Source organism: Dermacentor variabilis, chromosome 2 (genome assembly GCF_050947875.1).
Source record: "Dermacentor variabilis isolate Ectoservices chromosome 2, ASM5094787v1, whole genome shotgun sequence".
NCBI lineage: Eukaryota > Metazoa > Arthropoda > Arachnida > Ixodida > Ixodidae > Dermacentor > Dermacentor variabilis.
The window spans coordinates 28,515,516-28,538,343 of NC_134569.1; the positions used below are offsets into that span (position 1 = coordinate 28,515,516).

The 22,828-nt window shown below is 44.5% G+C and overlaps 1 protein-coding gene and 1 pseudogene across 5 annotated transcripts in view; both read right to left on the minus strand.

Annotated features, from left to right (window-relative positions):
- The window catches only part of LOC142571563 (uncharacterized), a 127,199-nt gene that overhangs the window by 27,290 nt on the left and 77,081 nt on the right, over positions 1 to 22,828 (minus strand). For 4 of the 5 annotated variants that reach the window (XM_075680030.1, XM_075680026.1, XM_075680027.1 and 1 more), the window contains 5 exons: positions 17,625 to 17,753; positions 16,578 to 16,734; positions 15,040 to 15,305; positions 9,162 to 9,398; positions 1,920 to 2,063 (listed from right to left, as the gene is read on the minus strand). In XM_075680030.1, the coding sequence (XP_075536145.1) occupies positions 1,920 to 2,063; positions 9,162 to 9,398; positions 15,040 to 15,305; positions 16,578 to 16,734; positions 17,625 to 17,753 (933 nt within the window). The remainder of the gene's footprint in view (positions 1 to 1,919; positions 2,064 to 9,161; positions 9,399 to 15,039; positions 15,306 to 16,577; positions 16,735 to 17,624; positions 17,754 to 22,828) is intronic. The other variant, XM_075680028.1, reaches the window with a different exon arrangement.
- LOC142573321 (uncharacterized) lies at positions 3,544 to 5,917 on the minus strand (annotated as a pseudogene).

The following is a 22,828-nucleotide window of genomic DNA, read 5'->3' on the forward strand; positions in this document are numbered from 1 at the left end:
CACCGATACCATATAGATACAGAAACAAATTGCTGCGTGAGCGGACATTTGTCTGTGACGCCTCCCCCCCCCCCCCCCCCCCAGCCCCGCCCCAAGCTGTGAATCTCACCCACACGTCACACACGTGCTGCCTATTGCGCTCTCCAGATTAACGAGGCAGTCGCGCCACACTTCACTCTGTTTGCAACATGGTGCCGCATGAGACATTGTCCATGCAAGGGAATATATCTCAAAATGAAAACATGTATAGATCTGCGCTCAAATTTCACATTAGGGAGTATCATAATCGTTGGTGAATTTTTTTAGCATTTCTTTTTCCAAAACGTATGAATGAGGTTCTACGGTATTATCTTCGAAATTATTAGACTATGTTACTATTCGCTTAGACTTCGTTCTGTGCCCAAAAAATTGCTATTGCTATTCACCAAATCTAGTAGTCACAATTGCACAAAGCTGAGATTTGGCAGAAAATGAGCATAAACAAGAAAAATTACCACTTATGAACACAAATTTGATGTTGCCTTTCATATTGGCACATTGTGTACATGTCTGTGGCATTTTAGGACTGGTTTCCACTTCTGGACATTTACAGCAGTGACCCACAAAGGGCAAAATAAATGGAACCCCTGCTATCTCATTTTGCTTTGTAAACATTTAAGCGAAAATGTTGCTTGAACATTAAATGCAAGGAAAACTGCAAGAGTCTTGCACACACTCACTCAGAGGAATTTTAACCTTAGACATGGCCAATGAATCTGTGCTGTATTTTTTCAGCCTTTCATATCAATATCTGTTTGTTTTTTGAGGCTTTGAGGGCTTTCTTCAGAGGCCAGGGAATAGGACCACATAAAAGATAACTTCATGGTAACCGCATCATGTACTTGTGAGTGCCACTCTCAAAAAATATTTTGTATACGACTTCTGCCTTATGGCACACATCAAAAATGTTGCATACTGTGGGGAGCACACGCGCCCATCTTCCCCCACGCCATCGCGTCGAGAGCCGGCATAGACAGGAGAGAGGCCCACTATGCCCTCTCCCGATCCTCCCTCGCTCTCGCGACACGCCCGCGCCCTTCCTCCCCGACTTGCGAGCAGGTAGCTGACGGGCGAGGAGGACATTCCCCTCGCCCAGGTAAAAAGGTACAAAACAGCGTGACCGGGGGAGACCCTCTCTCTCTGAGGCCAGACCCCTAACCTGCCGGACTGGAGTACCTGCCGCAACCCGTGAGTGACCACGTTGCCTGACTATCCCGGGCAACGAGGCCAGTCCATTTATTACTATTACAGAGAGGACGTACCTCTGCCAGTGTTCTTTATTGCCGGTAGCAATAAACATTCTTACAGTTGACGCCGCTGGTTGCCTTATTCGTTCGAACCCAACGTAGCCGCGATTCCCGCGCTACGGGTTGGGGAGGAACACAAAGCGAGTGCGTGGGGTTAGATCCGGAGCTCGCCTTCAGCCCTAGCCGCACGCAGAGTGGAACCCCCACAATCCTTAATCTAATTAGGCCATTATTCACACTAATTAAGAGTTGTTCAACACAACAGGAAGAATATTACGCTTTCTATCTTATTCATTCATGTAGTTGTTTTAAAAGCTTGGCATATTGTATGGCACTCCCCATACAGAGAAACCTTGTTAATACCTAACCATTTAAAAAGTACTAATACTTAAGACATAGTTGCGACAATGGCGACCCCAGTCTCCATACAGCCCAATGCAGTAGTGGTCACATTAGTTTACGACTTAGAGCAATTTTTGTCGCACAAAAAATGGTGTTTTGTACCTCCTATAGCATTGCAACAGTAAATGTGTAGTCCTTTACTGCCACTTCTTATTACTGCGCCATCAGTAAATGTTGCTCTAAAGTAAAGAAAAACAAGGCAAACACATGCACACACATAGACAAACTCACAGTAACAACTCCGCAAGAACGGCCAAGGTGGCGAAGTGAGTTCTCATTTGTGGAAGCCGACAGGTTTGACACCAGCACTCTGCCAACAGCTACTGCATGAGGAAGCCTAGCTGCTGGCGGATGCATCACCACAGTGCCAGGTGCCTGCACATATAGGAATAGCAATGCACATTGAAAAGCTATTTATTGGGAGGTACCAAAGGCTGACGTGTCGAAGCTTTTTTTTTTTTTTTTTTACCTCAAGCCTAAATATGGGGAACACAGATATAATTAATGAACAAGAAGAAGAGAAACAGAGGGGCTCGATTTTTTGTTTATCGCAGCCATATAAAGTCATTAGGCAATAAAGCTAAGGAAAACATAGGAGTAATAAACTATGATTGAAATCAAAATTTAGAAAAGAAAAAAACGAAAATGGACGAAAACATAACTTGTCACCAGCGGGAGACGAACCCAACAGGGGCGGTGCCAGACTTTTTTTACTGGAGAGGCAGGGAGAGGGGGGAACCTGTGCATTGCGTTTTGAGTATGTTTAACTCCCTTCCGTTTTTCTCTCTTACTCTATAAATGTTCAAATTAATAAATCGGAAGCTGAGATAAGTCTTGCTACATTGTACTTACGCTTTCTTCAGTCGGTCAAGACACCAATAAACATGCGTGGTGTTCTGATTAGGCAGGTGCAATCTAAAAGATATCGAGGCTGCGCATGTTCAATAGATGTCAATCCCTGGTCAGCCCAACGCTCCTGTGCATTACAATTTTTTCCACTATTTCTGAAGGCGTTTCTTCTTAGCTTTTTTTAAATTGAACTAACTGATCGTTGTAGTTATCGGTGTGCTTCTTCTGCGTCATTTAACAATAAAAGTATGTGAAAAAAGAAGAGCGAATATTTATTTACATTCGACACACTCATCTGAGAGCACAACAGAGTTGCGATGCAGATCTTTTAACAGCTTGACTGAGCTGAAGGCCTTCTAAACACACCAGTGTGAATAAGCTATTCAAGCAATGCAGTAAGATATAAATTAAAATTTAGCATATTTATACAGCAGTGCTTCTGCGAAGAAAATGAAAATTTATGTAGTAGATGGTACAGCACATGCACAAAAACAGTATTAAATGAAGAAAAAGAAAGGTACCCAGCAGCAACAAAATGTCACTTAACTAGATCACAATATAGCTTCAAAATAAGTAATTTCATAGCAGGACCGACAACTAACACCACTAAGCAATGTGCATAAAATTCCAACTTGGGTAAAGACGTGCTAGATTACAAAAGAAACTTAGAACATCCTTGTGGTGCCGGCTGGTGATTCTAAACATTGAAAATGAAAAAAAAAAAAAGAAGATATGTGGGAAAAGAATAACAAAAACAAATAGAAGAGAGAAGTGCAGAAGTGTCATATTTGGTCATACAGTACAGCAGGTTTCACAAACGCACATTACAGCTCTTAGACTATACACTGTTCACTACACAAGCTAGCCCACCAATGTGGCCTCAGACAGTACCTAAGGAATGTCTTTCAAAGCGATGACAGGGACAGAGGAAATGCTCGAAGGTTTCGTCACAACCACAGATGCCAATGACTGCACTGAGACAGTACAAGACAAAACACAGCCGGAATTTATTAGATGGTGAAGCGGGTGCTCTGATATCGGTATAGGTATCAGTCCTATGTCTGAGCCCGCACAATTTTCCCACGAAAGTGCCACATAGGTACGATGGGGCATCCTTATATCGGCATGCTAGTGCAGACATACACACTGATTACTGTGCGCAGCATCAAACATGTCAACAACATCCTGAAGATCAGTCTTATTGGCAAGAGATCGCTTAACCGCAAGCACAACTAGGTTGCTGTTAAGGAGTGGGACATATTTGTTTGCACTCTCCAGAACGGAGGGGATGGGGCGACAACAAACCCACCCCGCATGCATTTTTTGGATAGTTTGACTGCTGACCGGTGATAAGGTCTACACTTCATCGACCATGGACCAGAGGCATGATGAGACAGGAGGCGACGTAAAAAACACACACTCAATTTAATAAAATAAAATCATGCCAGTGGCATGACGGTGCGAAGCTTCGTGGAAGGCATGTGGGTCACCCACAACACAAACTCTGACGCGACATGTGGCAAAAAGCCCACCACGTGGAAATTTACAACACTCGCGAAATGGAAGACTTCGGCCTGGGGGTTCATCTTCAGCTGTCTCTCGGTGAATGACCATGGCACTCCCTCTTCTAAACTATTCTGTTCGCTTGCCGTGGCTGCCTCGCCCTTCGTCATGCTCTGGCTTCCCACGTGACCAACCGGTTCGACGAGCTCAGAAACAATAGGGAGCTTCCCTCCCTACCTCCGTGTAAGCAGCGCTGTGGCTGCGACGGCAATGGCGGCCATGTCGAGATGGACGCAGGCATGCACTATGTGACAGTCGCTCAGATGGTTATTCGTCATCTTGCTGCAGAGATGAGTTTTCAATCTTTGAAGGCATGAAAACGTGTGCTTGCAAGATGATGACAATGCAGGTATCATCAAGGTGATAACACTTAGCTTGTGCAGTTCGTAGAAGGCTAGTTTATATTCTCTGAAGTCGCCAACTGAAGCAGTGTCTCTATCTTGCACTTCATTTCAGCTTCGATGTGCCGAAGAAGTTTTGTTACCAGCTTGCACTCAACTTCAATGCTTTCGATGTCACATGCATAGTGCTCGGCGAAAGGCTTGAGTAAGGAGATGTTCATAAAATTCTCACTCTGGGGGTAGAAAATGGGTAGAAAAACTTTGACACTGAATGTTTCCTTTGAATCTGGAGACTTTACATCAATGAGCCGTCCTTCACTGAGTACATACTGCTCTAAATTAAGTGGAAGGCGAGTCATTCCCTGCTTTTCTCTTTAGGACACCCCATTCTCCTCAGAAATACTGCAGGTTTGTGCCCAGACAGCGTCAAATGTGTTCTGCAAATTTCTCATTTCGGAGAACTCGTCAATCACTGTGAATGCCAAGAGGCATGCCTGACTAAGATTGCAGTGTCTACTTTGCAATAGGTCCAAAAGAACCTTAAGGCGGCTGAGTAACTTGGCAAATAGGCTTAAATGGAAGAGAAACGAGAAGTTCATTTGCTCAAGCAGACCCCTAACTTCCATTACTCGCCTCCTGTTTGTAGCGATGACTTCAGCAAGAGATATAAGGATAGCAGGAAACCATATTATTGCCACTGTGCAAGCCATTATCTGGCAGGCCATCACGTATCGCTAAAACGCTGCAGCTTTATCACTGACAAAGGGAACATTTTCTGCATATCTACGTACAGAGAGTGAATTGCAGATTCACTCAGGAAGACATAGAGGCATTCTAGAAGAGAGAAAAAAATCCCTCACCGGTTTTATTACTTTGCAGGCATGCACGGTGACTAGATTGAGGCGATGGTTCATGCAGTGGATATACACTGCCTGCGGCACTTCCTGCCTGAACAGCGCCTGGATGCCCCTTAAGGTACCACTCATGACACTTGCACCGTCATATGTTTGAGCAATGCACAGCTGAGCATCAATTCTGCAGTGATTCAATGTTTCCCTTACGCAGCCCTGGGGCGACCTTGCATCCAAGTGCTAAACGCTGCGGAATCCAAGAAACTGCTCAAAGACAGCCCCACAGACATAGTACCCTACTACAACTGATAATTGTTCCATCCTGCTTAGGTTCTTGTGATGTGTTGTGCCCTGGTACTTAAAAGGACTACATGGTGAACATAGAAAAATGGAGCATTTATTGTTTGCTCCACGCGGCTATATATAGGAGGTCCATGACGTACATGTCACGTGCCTAGAGTTCCGGATGATGTCCCGGATTGCCAGCTGAAGACATCATCATGTCCCCCCGAGAGATTGAGGCGCACAAGAGCTCTGTGTTGTCGAGTTGACTTTCAGAGTGTCATCTCTGGGTTTGGGGCTTTGACCATGAGCATAGCATTGCTGTCCAACTCTGGTGGCTCATGTCGTTGCGCAACCCCACTGGTCAGTCCGGGCACAGAGTTGCCTCTCGGCTCTTGATCTTGTTCCGATGGACGATCCCTTGCTGTTTCTGCTGGAGCATCTCGTCGTCATACTTGCTCCCAATGTCTTCGTTGAATGCCCTGCTGTGTATTTTACTGAGACCGTTCTTGCACTTTGTTGTTCCCTCACTGTCGCAGGTGTGCATTCCGATTTCGTCCAGCTTCATGTCCACACACATTGACCCTGTTCCCATTTTTGTGGACTCGTGTTCTGCAACTCTGGACCCGTTGCTTGCATGTTTGGTGTCATGCAGTCGATCTTCGTCCTTATTTGGTACCCAAGTAGCAACTCTGCAGGAGACTTTCCTTCTTTTCCTGGGGTGCAACGGTAAGTGCACAAGAATCTGGCCAGCTGTGTCTGCAGTTTCACCTGGGCTGTATTATTCAGTCCTTCTTTTACTATGCGAACATTCCTTTCTGCCTTGGACTGTAAATTGGACAGCAATTGGACGCCGTTGGACTGTAAATGATACGGAACCGTGGTGAGAGGATGTATGTGGTTCTGATGCACAAAGTCCCAGAAGAATGTGCATATAAACTGTGGCCCATTGTCAGTTACTATGGCTTCGGGAAGACAGAACCTAGCAAAGATGACTCTTAGAGTGTCCACAGTGATTTCTGTCTTCATAGGAAGCGTTTCAATCCATTTAGTTGGAGCATCTACCACAACTAATATCATGTGCCCCTCCAATGGTCTGGCGAAATCTGGATGCAGGCGGCTCCACCTTTCATTTGTGGCTGGCCATGGTACCGGTCTATGGCGTGGAGGCATTGGTGTGACTTCCGCACAGACTGTGAACATGCGCATACCAGGTGTTTAATTTCTGCATCCACATTTGGGAACCAAAATAGCGACCTGGCTGTCTTCTTTATAGCAGCCAACCCTGAGTGACTCTTGTGTAGCACGTTTAAGACAGGTCTGATGACAGCTGTGGGTATGACAATACGATGTCCCCAGAAAATTAATTCCTGCATTTCGGTTCCCATCTTTTGTTGAAGTAGGGTCAGTATCGCTCTTGGTACTCCGCTAAGACGTTGGGCCAACATTTAACAATCCAACATTTAACAATCCATTGCTGCAAGGTAGCATCCGAGTTCGTCAGCTGTGCTAGTTCCCTCCCGTGCTGTTAAAGGGCCCCTCATCAGGTCTGGCCATTTTGACAAGAAGATTTTGACAAGCTGACAAGAGCAGAGCATACACTGAGCGATAACAATCATGTCTGGAAAGTATTACATTGCTACGCACGAGGAGAAAGGGGAGCGAGGAGAAAAAAAATGAAGGCGGGGCCTGTGAAGCGATCCTCGTGGTCTGGTATGGGTGAACGCAGGGAAGGAATTTCGCTTGCGAAGGCTAGACGCAGTGAGTGGAGAGAGTGTCTTGCTTGGCAGTGGAGCCTGCCTGCTGAAATCATGGATTCACGGCACTGAAATATTTCTAGCTCGGCTATTAATGATCCGATTTGAAAAATTTTTGCGGCAGAACACTTCATATAGGACACGTAACAACTTTCAGCGTATAACCAAAATTTGGTAAGGGGCCTGGTGAGGGGCCCCTTTAAGGCTTTGTTTGCTAAGGAGTCGGTGTACGCCACATACTTGGGGGTTCCTTCAAGACACTTCACGTCTTCGCTGGTCGGAAGTCGCAGTCGACTCAGTGTATCAGCACTGGTGTTGTCCATACCCTTTCGGTACTCTAAGGTATACTGATAATTGTCTAGCAGGAGAGCCCACCTTTGTATCCTGGCTGCTGCCATGGGAGGAATGCCGTTGTTCGGATTGAAGAGACCCGTCAGCGGTTTATGATCTGTCACCAAGACAAATTTGTTTCCGTACAAATAGTCTTTAAACCGGGTCACCCCAAAAACCAGTGCCATAGCTTCCTTTTCGAGCTGCAAGTAGTTTCGCTCACCCTGGTTAAGTGTTCTGGAATGGAATCCTATGGAGTATTCGGTTCCATTTATCCGATGGGAGAGAATGTGGCATAATAATTAATTAATCTCAGAAATCTCAGATTTTGCTCACAAAGGTAGGCGAGGGGCCCTTATGACAGCTGCTATGTTGACAGCTGCGTAGATGCTATGGCTTCAGGCCAGAAGCATCCACGTGGTGACCCAGAAAGGCAACTTCCCTTTGGCGAAATTTACATTTGTTGCGGTTCAGCCTAAATCCATTCTCTCATAAACGCTGAAGCACTTGTCACAACAGTGTGATGTCACTTTTCTTCTCCGCTATGATGATGTCATCGAGGTAAACTTCGACACCTGGAAGATCACTGAAGAGCAAGTCCATTCGTCTTTGAAAGATGGCTGGCACTGAACTTACTCCAAAGGGAAGTGTGTTGAAGCAGAAAAGGCCCTTGTGTGTGTGTTGAGCACAGTTAATTCTTTAGCCTTGTCATCCAATGGTCATTGACTATAGGCTTGTCAAGTCAAGGGTGGTGAATATTTCCCCACCGTTTAGTCGTGCGAAAATATTTTCTACCCATTGAAGGGGATATTATTCAGTAACCGTTGCTGCGTTCACAGTCACATGGAAATCTACACAAACTCGGATAGATCCATCAGGTTTCACAACAGGGATGATCCGTGTTGCCCATTCCGCCGTCGTTACAGGTGATAAAACACCGTCCACCACCATCCGATTCAATGCCTCCAAAAACTTGTCAACCGAGGCATGAGGTAGGGAACGAGCTTTGCAGCAATGATGCATTGCCTGTTGTTTGAGTTGGAATTACACTGGCGGGCCGGTGAACATTCCAAGTCCTGAGGCAAGTACATCTGTGAAGTCCTCAAGTAAAGTTTGTAGTGTTTTATCCACTTGGTACGGTTGTGCTTGAATCATCAATACAAGGTTGGGTTTCAGCCTTGCTACCCCACATTGGTTGAAGGCCTTTATAATGTCTCTTCCACAAAGCGCCAGGCTGGGGGGCGTCTACGATCATTAAAACTCCGGCTACCGTCTATGCCGGGAAAAAGCATGTAACAGGAACATGTCAACGAGGTTTTACTGTACAAGAATGTATATGGGGATTGTAAGGGGAATTGTATTTACTTCGCTATATACATTATTTCGTTATATCCTGTCTCATTATGCTGAGGTTCAAGTGCAATTCAACTTAGAGGTGAACCCCCGGTAAGCTACAAGGGCAGTGTACGCCACATAAAGGTCGGCACAGATGAAACTTGCCTGGGGCCGCACTGCTGGCACATTAGGAGCCATCAGGCGTGGTGGCATCATTCCCGCTGCTCCTGCAGCATTCACTGCCTGCAGCCTTCCATTGTTGGACACAATGCGGATGACCTTCCGCGGTGCACCGGCAGTACCGGTTGCAGCCAGGCCCGCTGTGCGCACAGGACCGAGCCGGCTAGCTACGGTTGCACCACCTTGGCCTCGTAGGCTTCCCACACCACGTGGAGGAGCCATCTGGAAAGGGCCGCGACCCAAGTTGAACTACACTCACTGTGCCACACTCTAAGTACAAGAATTGTGCATGACAGTTTTACATTAGATTTATAACGGCAGTTTACCATTTATTGTCTTAAACTTATGGAGGGTTTTTTATGATACCAGACTCCAGAGAGTATTTTCTTCCTTTCCCTTCTTTTTGGTTGTGCATACAGGCACAACATGCCCAGATAATCATGGAAGGTGTGTCTGCTCTGTAGTTACTATGCAGTGGCTATTGCCAGCCCCAAAAATGGAACCTTGATAAAAACTAATGTGCCACAGGCACAAAGCTAGCTAAGTGTACAAAGAAATGTAAAGAACTGTCACAATTCATGTTACAGTAGAACTAAGACCCACTCAAAAATACAGTTTGTGCAACACTTGTAAGGTTCATGGAGTCACATGTGTCAGTGTTAACCCAGGTGGGCCGGCCACTAAGACATATGCTGGCAGCATGCGATTCCTCTGACTTGGGTGAAAACAAACAAGAAAATGAACACCTGCCAGCTGGCATGATAACTTTGCGATAAAAATGTCAGCACATACAAGTTCGTGGAAGTGCCTAGCCAAGTATGATTCAGCTATTGTGCCATTGTTAAACCACTGACACCTTTGTTTGTGCCACAAGGGCTGGCCAAACAGGCCCCACTACACTTAGCTCTTGCACACAGTTCTCAGAGTTTCCCTTAAACTCTTTCAGGGTCAATGACGTAAATATATGGCACCGCAAACAAGTCCAAAATGGTAGATGCCGCATATTTACGGTGCCGTCTGTACGTTTAAAAAGCGCGCCAATTTCCTAATTTTTTTCTTTCCTGGCATGTGATGCCACTATGTGGGAGTACAGGGATTTTTTTTTTTGTGCCCTCTCTCTCTCTCTGTTTTCGTTGGATTGTTTGTTTTAGAGCTAGTTTGCTTCGCCGCATCTATATACTAGCGCTCGCGCATTGGCCTGTGCGCGGGTGGTTTCAGCTCCTTGCACTCGCAAAACTGATGGCTATCTTGCCACTAATCGCTCAAAGCGCGGCCGCCTGTTTCCCACTCGTTCAGCGCCCACAGGGGTGAACATAGGAAGGATGCCACTGTGCACGTGTTTCCTGTTATTTTCTTTTTTTTGGGAGACTCGCAATATATAACTGCCTCTGGTTGGCGATAAGACGAAGATAGGGGAAGCTTGCCACACGTTTTGCTTTTTTGGCGGGCACACAACCGCACAGTTTTCTTGAGTGCGCTCACCTACGCAGTTAGATTACGCTAGGACGTAAATATTAGTGTAAGAGAAGGAACATTTCAGACTTGCGAAACATGCTTGTGTGCGCATATTCTAAGCCTTGAACTATAACAATGCATCAATTTTTAATTCTTATAAGCTTATTTCATTTTTTATTGTTGTTATTCATGAATAAAGAGTACACATATACCAACGCAAAATATTTTTTTCGCACTGTACAGTCACCCTATCAAAATTAAGGTAAATTTTATTTCGAAATAGGTCCCTCAGAAGAATTGAAATCTGCAATAAAAAGAAATCGACCCTCGGCGGTCGCACATGGCGAAAAAAATCTACCCTGAAAGGGTTAAACGTTACTGAGCATACATAAATGCAGTAACAGAATGTACAGACAGACAGCCATAAAAGTTTATGAGACATGGGATTTTTGAAAAAGCTGTATTCACGTCAAGGTAGAACAGATAGCCTTGAGTGTAAAGTTTTAGTGTGTAGTAGTAGCTTTTGCAACCTAAACAGTGATACACCAAATTAGAAGTGCCATACCTTGACTTTGTAGAAATTCTCATTTGCTGTGCAAAGTATGTCTCAAACTTTTGCGACCAACTAATGCAAGCAATAAGGTAGAGTCAAAGCCGGATTTCTCAGACTCCCTAAGAACCACGAATATGTAAGAAAGAATGAATGCATGCCTTTTACTGCCCTTAAGGGCTCAAATTTCCACAGCCACGTCTGAAATTGCTCTGAAGTGTTGCCAGTACACTTAGGCGTCTTGGTGCTCTTACTGTGACAGGAAACAGCAGGTGCGCATGTACAGTTGAACCCACTTATAACGACACCGGTTTTAACAATATATCGGTTACTACAATGAGAAGCTGCTGCACCGTCAACTTTTGTTATGTTTTCATTGGTGAAACAACGCGGTTACTAAAATGCCCCGATTCTGCATTATGGGTTATAATGATGAAGTCTGGCTGCTGGGTGTCCAAGCCGAAAGGTAGTGAAATGTGAAATCCTTGAAAAGAAAAACAGAAAACGAGAAATTCGAGCTGCTCCATGATGGGTCGGCTGCTTCAACAGCCGCCGCGCGTTCATTTTCCAGCCATCTCCACATGCCTCTCTCCCGTCACCCTTCTACCCCTCCTAACACGAATGAGCTGCGCCCATAGCTCTAAGCCACTCCACCCTCCGAAACACGAATGGACTGTGCAAACAGCGCTGCTCGCAGATTGCTCGAATAATGCTCGCTGGATTTTCATTCAGCGCAGTTCTGCTAACAGCTTTTACTCGTGTTTGTCTTTGCTGGTTGCATTGAAATCGTTCCTGGCTGCGCGGTTTCTCAGCCTCGTTTGACCAATAGTTGGTTTGACTCGCTGCCGAAATGGAAGATGCGCCCGCTGATCATTGGCAATGCACAAGCGCACTGCTATAGATTTGGAAATTAAGGGCTTCTAATGGATGAGGCGATCCTCACAAATCGCAAAGGTGCTTGCATCAGATAGCGATGGCCACGGCAGCTACGTCTCTCGCTATGACTCTCGGTAGGGCAAGCTGCCTCAATGTTGTCCTCACAGAAGGCCCGGCGGATTATTAAGGCAGATCATTAAGGCGCAAGCCTTTAGCCTTTTAGCCATGCATGGCTAAAAGGATAAAAAGGCCCACCATGGCTGCACAGTCCATGGTGGGCACAGGATAGCGGTGATCAATCACAGCTGGATACCGCTGTCACAGCACTTGATGAATGAATCTAGGTGAACAATGGGTGATCCATCAAAGTTTACAGGTGGTTCTGAAGAATGTGAGAATAGAACAGCACAGAGAGAACAGAACAGCACAGAGCAGCATTGCCAGCAGCAGAACATCACTGATTGCCTCAGAATCCATAGCCCCCCCCCCCCCCAGAAACGGAGTCAGTTGGGGGATCCCACCGGTGGCGCATGAAGAAAAAACAACTAAAGTACAAAAAACAAATAAAATGAAAGTAAAAGAGAAATAAACAAAAAATTTAAAATAAAAATAAATATAGCCAAGTCGGTCATAGATAGGCTTTCGCCTATTGCAGTTTAGCTCAGCAAGGTGACCATTGATTTTGCAGTCCTTCCGAGGCTTCATTTTCATGAGGAACCTTCTGCTGCATTACAAGGAGCACCTGGATGCCTTGGAGAAGGATGTCGGCAAGCTTCGCATAAAGCACGCAAGGCTGATGGGCATAGGGTTTTCTTGTGCAAGCCAGTGAGAAGTACGTGGCGAGATGCTTGTGGCAATCTTGCCTCAGCATTTCTTCTGAATTTCTCAAGCTAAAAGGCTGCCGTGACAGCCTTCTCGCAATTTTGAGAAGGCCCCCTTTGGGTCCACCAAAGCAATGCATTGGTGGTGCTCACATACCGCTTGCCACCCGTGACTCCTCCTTGCAGTTATAGCAGTGCCATTCTTTAACGCCGACAGCCGTGGCTTGTTAGACAAGATCGGCGTGCCCAGGAAGCAGTTAAACGAGTGAACATAATCAGCAGCCGGATGCAGAAAGGTGGTGGGGAGGAGCATTGTCCTCCCCACCATTATAGTTTTCTCACATCAGGTCTGCCATCCCCCTATTTAGATTTTTTTATGCAACCCGGTTATAACAATTATTGGTTAGAACAATAAAATTTTCGTGACACTTGAATATTGTTATAAGTGGGTTCGACTGTATATGCTTCAATGCAATATATTGTGTAAGCATAAATCCGCTGCACTGCGGCGAAGCTGACTTTCACAGATCAGCATTATCCAACAAGACTTTTGCCACACGTTCGGCACTATGAAGCCATCGGCAAGGATGATGAAGGTGGAGTCAGCGCCACTGCAGACAGCGGCGAATCCTTTCAATGAAAAACACGGCGCCAAACAGCAGGAAGCTTGGTAGCAAACGTGGAGCATTCAATCTAAAGAAAAAAGAAGCACCATGTGGGTTACATTCTAGTCTCCTACTCTTGCTACCTTAAGTGGAAGCTTTAGCTTGGGCTCAACTCCAATGCGGCCTAGTCAAATACATGTAAAATGCAAAAAACGCTTTTCTGAGATAATCCCTGGACCGATTTTAATGAAATTTGTTGCATTTGCGAGAGACTAGTGACAGTTGGAAGCAGAATTTCAATTTAGGGCCCAAATTTTGTTGAAAAAATTTTCAGAAATTCGAAATTAAAAAAAGAAATAGAAGCATGGCATTTACAAATTAATAGCTCTGCATTAAGAACAGATATCCCAGCTCTGCAAACGGCACCATTCAAAGCGGAAAAAGTCTATATGTCAATTTACATCTTACATGAATTTGTTACATTGTGCACAAGGGTTCTGCAACCATATTTCCATATTACTAAATTTTTTTAGATTCATGTGTAACGTACGAATTTTGTCCGCTTTAGATTTACTATTAGATGCAATTCACAAAATTGTGATATCATTTTCATTGCTGTGTTACAGAGTTGTAAACTGAAGTTTTATTTTCTGAATTTTTAAAATTTTTTCCATTTTTAATAAAAAATTGACGACATAAATGAAAAATTCGAAGGCAACAGTCACTAGATGTTAAGTTTTTCTTTTAAGTACAACAAACCTCATCAAATGTGGTGCAGTGGTTGAAAGAGAAAAACGAATTCTCCTTTTACATTTACTTAGATAGGAGCAACACAGCTAAAGCTTCCTATTAACCAAAAGGGCAGCACAGCATCACCTTGTCGTCCGCTTCTTTGCCTGTTACAATAATGCTAACAATGTACATGAGAAAACCTTAACCACTCAATGCTATTTCTAAACTACCCAGTGCAGCTGCTAAGGGGAGTTTCACAGCTGTATACATGCGGCGACGTGCTTGCTATCAGCTAGCAATGTAACCTGCCTCCGAGTCCCGAAGTTTTCTTTTGAAATGTAATTATTAACAATAATAAAACTGAAGTCACTTTGTGTATACCTCACTTGAATAGGCAACTTTTAAAAAAAGTTTTTTAGCCAGTAATTCATAATTTTTTTTCTTTCAGCAGCTCCACAATGGAGGTGTGCTAGGAGTTTGTACGGATGCAACGGCGGAAACTGACGGTGTGGTCAGTATCATATGTCAGCAATGCAGTACTTGTCAGCAATGTCAGTATCTGTCATCACCATGAGTGGCCGGCAAAGAGACACATAGCACTCCCATAAATAGGCGGTGAGAAGTCGGTTATGCAGCTTTGCTGCGTTTGATGTATCAGTAGCTGAGGTTGGCATACATCTGCGATTTTTTTTACAGTTTGCCATCAAGTATGCCTACACAGAAGCAGCAAAAAGTAGCAGCGGGCCAATCCTTGACAACACAAACTTGGAGAAACAACTTTGACAGAGTGGATAACGCCACGTGTAGAATGCCACAATTCCCACCTCCGCGTTCATTTGGTTGACAGGGCCAGGAGCTCGAGGTGCCATTGTTGCACCAGGCACTTGTGGCTGTTGCTGCTGCTGTCCAGCTCGCCTCACGATGACCACCTTCTTTAAAACAGGAGCAGACTCGGCTTGCTGTGCAGGAGCTGGTGCGGCCGGCCTTATGCCCAGTCGCTGCTTCACACTTCCACCTGCACTGGCTGCAGCTGCCTGTGGCTTCTCTGTTGAGGTGCCTGCAGGAGTACTACTGGGGGCTGTGCTTGCAGCTGTGAGTAAATCCAACATATGCGACTTTCACACTTCAACCATGGAGTAGCAAATCTCTTTAACAGCTTGAACAGTTCTCATGGCACAATTTTTCCTCATAAAAACAGGAAAAAAACAAATGTCTTGAAGGCTTAAAGGACAATAGCAATCTGGTACAGTTGATTTCCATGAATTCGACCCTTACGGGATTGACGAAATTGCTCTAATTTTCTGGCGGGTCGAATTCAACAAGATGCCGAAAAAAATGTCAAAACAAGGTGGTACATTTGGCAGCATTTGCCAGATTCTAAAATACACCCGAATCGAACAGGTGCCTGCTTTCTATGCGTCCAAAATAGAACTAACGTAGAGATAACATTAAAGCTTCTAAACAATGTAGAAATCTAACATGCGCCTGACTTTTTAGAAAGAAAAATGGGGAAGGGTCTAACACGTGTAGGGTTGCTCATTTTCGGATTAAGCCTGATTTGTCCCCGAATGGACCTTCCCAGTAGCAATCTGCACAATTGTGCGCTGACAATCCGCCATTCTCTCCAGGTGCCCCGTGCAATATAAACAAATGGCCGCATTCTCACACTGCTGCTGCACATATTTATCCCCGCTTTTTTGACAAGTCACTGTGAGTTCGTACGTGCACACTCCCAAAAAGAAAGGCTTGCGCAACACAAATTGTGTAGTAGTTTCTGGAAAACACGTGGGTGCCAGTAATTAAGCTGGAACCTTCTACGACTTATCTATAAAAGCCGACATGCTTGACCTGCTGATCAAATTTTTGACGACTGCAGACTCTGCTCGCTGCTGTCATTGTCCTTCAGTGTTACTTGTTTTGCTTGGCACAAGTTCACCCAATAAAGACATAAACTTGTAACTTGCAGTTTTAAAACTGTGCCTGTCTTCACCATCATTACCATGTGACAATACGATGCAAATCCGAGCACATCGCCATTGAGATTTTCAGCGTGCTGCCTCATCTTGAAGGTCGTGTCAAGGAACCGCACTAGCTCTCATTGTTCAGAGATTTGCAGCATTTTCTGTGAACAGCAACAGCTGTGACCAGGGTGCAACAATTTGCTTTCCGCAAGGAGACGGTTATCAAGCATTATCGAGCATGGTGAAGAATGGCATTCTTTGTGCACCAAAACGAGGACAACCACACTGAAGATGCGCAATCGTCTCTTTGCCCCTAAGAATAATCCGGAACTAGCCTTTTTACATGATGCAACATTTTGTTGCCTTTAGCACATTCATGCGGTATTTTGCATTTCCCATACCTGGTGGTTGTGCAGTGGACTGAAGCTGCTGCTCCAGTAAGTTCTTCTGTCGCTGCATGGCAGCAAGCTTGCGACGTTCTTCCTTGATGCGCATCACCTGCTCTCGCAGCTTCTTCTGCTCTTCAATTTTTCGCCGAAGCTCTTGGGTGGCTGCATCCTGTGAAGAGAAGGGCGAATTAAAAAAGTCTCTCGTGAAGATAGCATAACCAATGACTAGTACCCCATAGACAAATTCATAACTAGCACTCGTTTGGATGCTCGCAGAAATCAGCAATGCTGCTTGATTTGAACCCGAAGGTTTGTGATGCCTCACACAAAAATCACTGCTTACATACTGATAATAAGAAGAGTCCTGAACACCTTGTTTCCTGTTCACACTTTTGTTCTAGCAGCTTCGAAAACCTCACAAGGTTACTGTTCTGTGGAATGAGAACGGTTTGGAGCATTCACCTATCACATAGCAACACCCACGCTCTGATATGTACTTCAGTTTTGCACGCATAACAATGCATTAAGGACAAATTATTCCTTAGCTGACTTCCATACCATCAGCGTCTGTGACAAGAGACTCAACCTTAAACAAAAGAAAAGAAGCCACCATTTCACGAGAGAGCCAGCAGAGGACAGGCATTCAATGTTTTGAGAATGTGCGTTAAAAAAATGTCATGAGAAAGTAAAACTTCACTTTTCAGATCTCTGTCATTCGTTTGAGTGCTGAAAGCTAAAAGTGAAAGCTAAAAGTGGTTCGACCTCATTTATGGCTGGTTAGGTGAAGCAGTGGACCCATAGCCACAGTAAGAGTGCCCAAAAGTGGAAAGCAAGTTTTTAGAACAGTTCCATTAGCATTACTAGTGCTGCAAAGATGACATTCACATGGTGTGGGATTCATCGCACTACTTCTGAACATCCAACACACTTCCTTCTGGGCTATTAATACATTTATTGCGCTGATGCCTCCTAGTAAACACAACTGGCCTCTGTAAAATCAGTGACACAGAATTAAGTAATGGGGGCAACAGACTACGAAAGTAATGTCAGAGAGGTCACCTCTTCAATTGCAGGAGGCAGTGTGGCCTTCTCGGGTTCAGGTGGTGGCAGGTAATCCAAGATTGGCACTTCCTTGATGTTGGCATTGTTCACCGTGCGGGCAGGGGGACCCTGGTTTGGCTTTCGAGGCTGTAGCATAGCAAAATATGAAATAATCAGCTTTTTATTAGCCTATGTAAAAGCAAATTAAACTGAGTATCTTTACAGAGCAATAGATAACCTGTAACCTGATTGCACAGGGACAGCTACGTCCAAGCGACACACTCTGCTCAGACAGCATCCAAGCTGATCTAATGACGACTCCCCAAATGTGATGCGAACATTTCAGCGAAAAATGGAACAAAAATACCATATGCCAAATGCAGCAACTATTAGCAATTCTCACCCTGAAATAGCTATTTTCTAAACACATCTTCCAAAAAACCACAATATCTAAGATGCCCTAGGGCGATAAGAATAAAGCTGTTAAAGAAGCACTTGTTTGGTATCATACCAATAAGACACAGCGTGATTTATACCCTTTACAAACGAGGCAGGGTGAAAACCTCGCAGCTCAAAAGAATCAACAAGAGTTATGCATGAAGCAACTAGCAACAGTTAAACATGTGCAAAGCCACGCATAAAATAGATGTAAAAACATGAAGTGTGCGACAGCTGGTGCGAGGATTTACCGGGCAACATAAAACTAACAATTTCAGTTCTTGTAAACTTCTGTAGCTTTAACATACAACACAATGCACTTGTGCAGTCATGCTGCCTAGCTAGCCCAACGCGGTAAAGAAGTGGAAAACAATATAAGCGGCAAACGGCATTCCGAACTTTAGCAAAATGCCTTTAAACAGCATGCTGCACTGCAGACGAACTTCGTCGCTCACGTGTCTAACAATGATCGAGTGGAAAAAAAAAACACCGAAGCAACAAAGGAAAGGATGAGAACAAGAAATTTCCCGCCAAAGCGACGATGCATTGCTACCGTTGCTCCCGCTGATGAGGCTTTGCGGGGAATGATTAGAACCATATCGCCGGCACGTTTTCGCCGGTATTTGAGCCCCCCACCGTGCAACAATTCTTCTTGGACATTCCTTGAAGCTTTGGCCGCCCCACACACACGAAGGGGGTTGCCTATTTTGCTCTGAAAACGTGAATAAGACAGAGAAGCACTATCAACGACAGAACAAACTACGGCGCGCGGCTGGGTCCTCTCCCATGTGTTCTGCGAGAGGCCACCACCAGTGGCGTGTCCATCGGCGCGCACTATGCGTATATTTCTAATAAATGAAGCGATAGGCTATGAAATTGTAGGGCATGACAAAAATGATTTCACATGTCCTTTCACATGAAAAGCTTGTGGGGTAAAAATGGCATCAAAGCGTGTGTGCCGGGGCACAGTAGGCAGGAAACACTGCTGTGCGAATTGTCAGGTTAAGGCTGTTTCACATGCTGCGACTGGAACGTCGAAGATTGGGGTCACATGCGTCGCAATGCGATATTTAGAGGGCCTATTTCCCATGATAGCAACTCCAACAATGCGACTGGTGCGACGCCCAGGGTTGCTAACTGGCAGGTTTTGTGGCCCACGCCACATAATTGTTTTAATGTAACGAAGAAAACATGTACATTATAAGATTATTGACCTGCGTTTATTAGGAGCAAATAACACATTTCTTTCGTAATTTAAAAACGCTTTGAAGTTTACATTTGTTTTGGAGTGTGCAACGGTAGTTATTGAAGTTCAGTGCTATGAGGCACCGTGCACGTAAACAACAGCTGTTTGCAGCTGCTCAGTGGCGTCTCATGTGCCTTCTATGTCTATGTCGTCCTGCCTGCACTACAAACCCTTCAAGATGACCTATCAACAAGTTCATATAGGTACCCTCACCGCATACGCAGCGAAGTCGTCGTGCCAGCTCAACGAGAACCTTGTGCTACTCATGCCCAATGTCAGCTTTTGGAGAAATGTGTATATTGCTCGTCATGGCACATGAGCGATTTCCGTTCCTAGCTACATTCTTGCACCAAATGCAACAAGCACCAACCTGAAAGCCTACGTCTTCCCCTGAGCGAAGCCGTTAATGATACATGTGTGATTACCGAATGTGGAATGGAAATTGTGTTGTGAAATTCAACCTTAGTGCTAGCCTGGTTCATCCATCGTGGTGCATGTGCAGTGAATATATATAGAAGCCCTCTCTAAATGTTTCTAAAGGCACAGCAGCATTTTTTTTGAGCAGCTACCATCACTTGTGTAGAAACCTGTACGTAGCATCATAGCATTCTAAAAGACATGCCTGTCATCCACTTTGTTGTCCTTCGTCTCGCGCTGTTAGCACAATGGAACCTGACAATATCGAACCCGTTTGCATCGAATTATTCTATATGTCGAACAATTTCTGGACACGGTATAGTTACAATGAGTATATATAGCAAAAATTACGCTTACATCGGACAAAAATAGCAGCGACTCCCACTATATCGAACGTCAAGCGGCAGAAAGGTGCCCCCGGAAGCTGTTGACGAATCAACGGTGGACGAGTTTGTGAGTGCAGATGATGGTGTTGCGACCATGGGAGAGCCCGAAAACGAAGACTACATTGCCGACATCGTGCCGAGTACAAGTGAAAGTGGGCACAATGGGGAAAGCAACGATGGTCCTTTGCCCACATCCTCCGAAGTGAATGGTGCACTCGCACTAGTCCAATGTTTCTGCGAGAATGCGGAAGGTTGCAGCCTCAGCCGCTTTGACTCCTTAGACAATGTGGCAAAGTGCGTACGTCGCAGGCAGCGAAATTGCCCAAGCAGAAGAAAATGCAGGACTATTCTATGTGAAACTAAGCTAGTTTCATCAATAAAGTGATTTTATAAATGGTATGTGCTTTTATGACATCCAATTATTTAGCAGGCTTATATAGAATTGTGCTCTATATCGAACTGATAGGCATTTTTTTGTGAGTTCGATATAGCCGGGTGCGACTGTATAATGTGAACCTCTAACAAGAAGATCATATCAATCCGTGCTATGAATAATGCAGAAACTTAGGCCGACAGTAGGCGCATTTGCCGTAGGGTTTTTCACCATTCTGCTCAGCTTCACACACCACTCATGGTTAGCCTGTCTTGTGGAAATAAACATCATTATTATTATATAATTAAGGTTATTTATTAGATGTTATAGTTCCTTTGCTGTAATTTATAGCAATCCTACAGATTTCTTAAGCTAGTCAGTTATTTAACCGATATTAAAGATCAACTTTGTTAGGACATGCTAATGGGATTCATTTCAAGCTAGGTTACTCAGCCAAAGAAAGTACAAAGGAAAGCATCAATGTTCACTCCTATCTGGTATTCCTAAACAGATTCTATTTGGAGAATCTAATGTTGCTTTAATTGCCTGTAATTCAATGCTCAAAGCTGGAAAAATTGATTCCGTTTCTTGCTGTCAAAAGGCTGTTTCAATGTCGACAGTAAGCTATAAGTACTTATTTTGAAACCGTTAAGCAATATCTATATCTCTAAGCTTATCAGTGCGATCTTGTTTCATGAACACAATTAAGTTTCCCTTCTCCCTCTGATTAAACACCATGGAATGAAACTTCACTTTCATAGGTTTCAGGATCCAAACATTCTGGAGTTTGTCCTGAGCATTTGTTCACATCCTATAGTGTGCGTGTTTGTATCAAATTCTGGTGTTGTACATGCAGTGTTGCACGCATTTAAAAAGAAATATGTTGCAACAAATTAATTCATTGAACTCTGTTTTGAAATCTACAATATATGGCCATGCAGTAACGAAAACATTATTAAGCAAAAAAGCTGCAGGTTCAGTGCACGTGTTGGAATCTGTGCGAAGTGAAGTTTTTTGTAAAGCGGTCAGCTAAATGCTGTTAAAGCAACTGCAATATATACAACTGTCCTTGTTTTCAACAATCCAACATGTTATCTTTTGCAAGGTTTGTTTATGGACCGCATAGGTCACAACCTTAATGTCACGTAAAGTTTATGCACTACACTGGGAATCATCGTCGCAGCCGCTGTCACCGCCCTCCCAAAGCGCATCGTCCTCGGTTCCGTCGAGCGCGTTCGTCTTCTTGAAGCTCTTCTCAACAATACTGGGAGAAACTTGCTCCCACGCTACAAGTATTCGCTCGCAGACCGTCTCTAGTGGCGGTCTCTTTATTCTGCCAGGGGGATGGAGCCCATGCTCTCCCCTGGCCATCCATTCCACGTACACCTTGCATACAGGGTTTATTGCAGGGTTTATTTATGGAGACATCCAAATGCTTCAAAACAGATGTTAGTCCACCCGGGATAATAGCCAGGTTGGTCCTAATGTCCCACAACATCTCCTTCACGCTGTTCACGAGATGGTCTTAGAAACTGTTGAGCCAGTCGTTCATCAGTTCTTCATTCATCCAGCCTTTTTCTTGGGCGCAGATGTGAATACTGCCTTTTTTCGGCCATCAGCTGTCACCGCAAGCATAACCATGCATTGTTGATTTTCAAAGGCGGCCATTTTTATAGGAATGGACAAGGCTCTTTTCTCGCTCTTCCGAAATCAACAAAAGATGCGCTGCAGCGCGGACGCAGAAAACGAGGAGCAACAAGGGGAAAAGTTGGCGCGACTGGCCCTCGCAGGCCTCCGATGCAGAAAATAGAAACGAAGATTTAAAGCTGTCGCCTTAAAAAAAAAAAAAAAAAAAAAAAAAAAAAAAAGAGAGAGAGAGAGAGAGAGAGAGAGAGAGAGAGAGAGAGAGAGAGAGAGAGAGAGAGAGAGAGAGAGAGAGAGAGAGAGAGAGAGAGAGAGAGAAAGAAGAAGAAGAAGAAGAAGAAGAAGAACTACAGAGACGGACATGGGATGAACCATAGCTGGAACGGAAAAGCTGATGGCCGTGGCAGTGGGTCTTGCAAGAAGTTGACGAGTGCAACTATTTACAACATTTTGAGTTCCGTTTTCAGTTCTGTTTACTGAAAGTTTTTTTACGTTGTCTAAATACAAAAACAACAATATTAGAGGTGGTGGTTCCATTCAAGTGGCAATTCCTTTCACGTAGACTTCACAGCTCTACCCTTCCTTTATGTTTGGCGGAGACTGGAAACATTGGCACATTCAACCACACATAAACGGCTGGATCTCTTCATCCTTCCCATTTTTCTTGTCCGCATGACGCACTGACTGCTTTCCTTATCTTTTTTTTCACAATCAACTC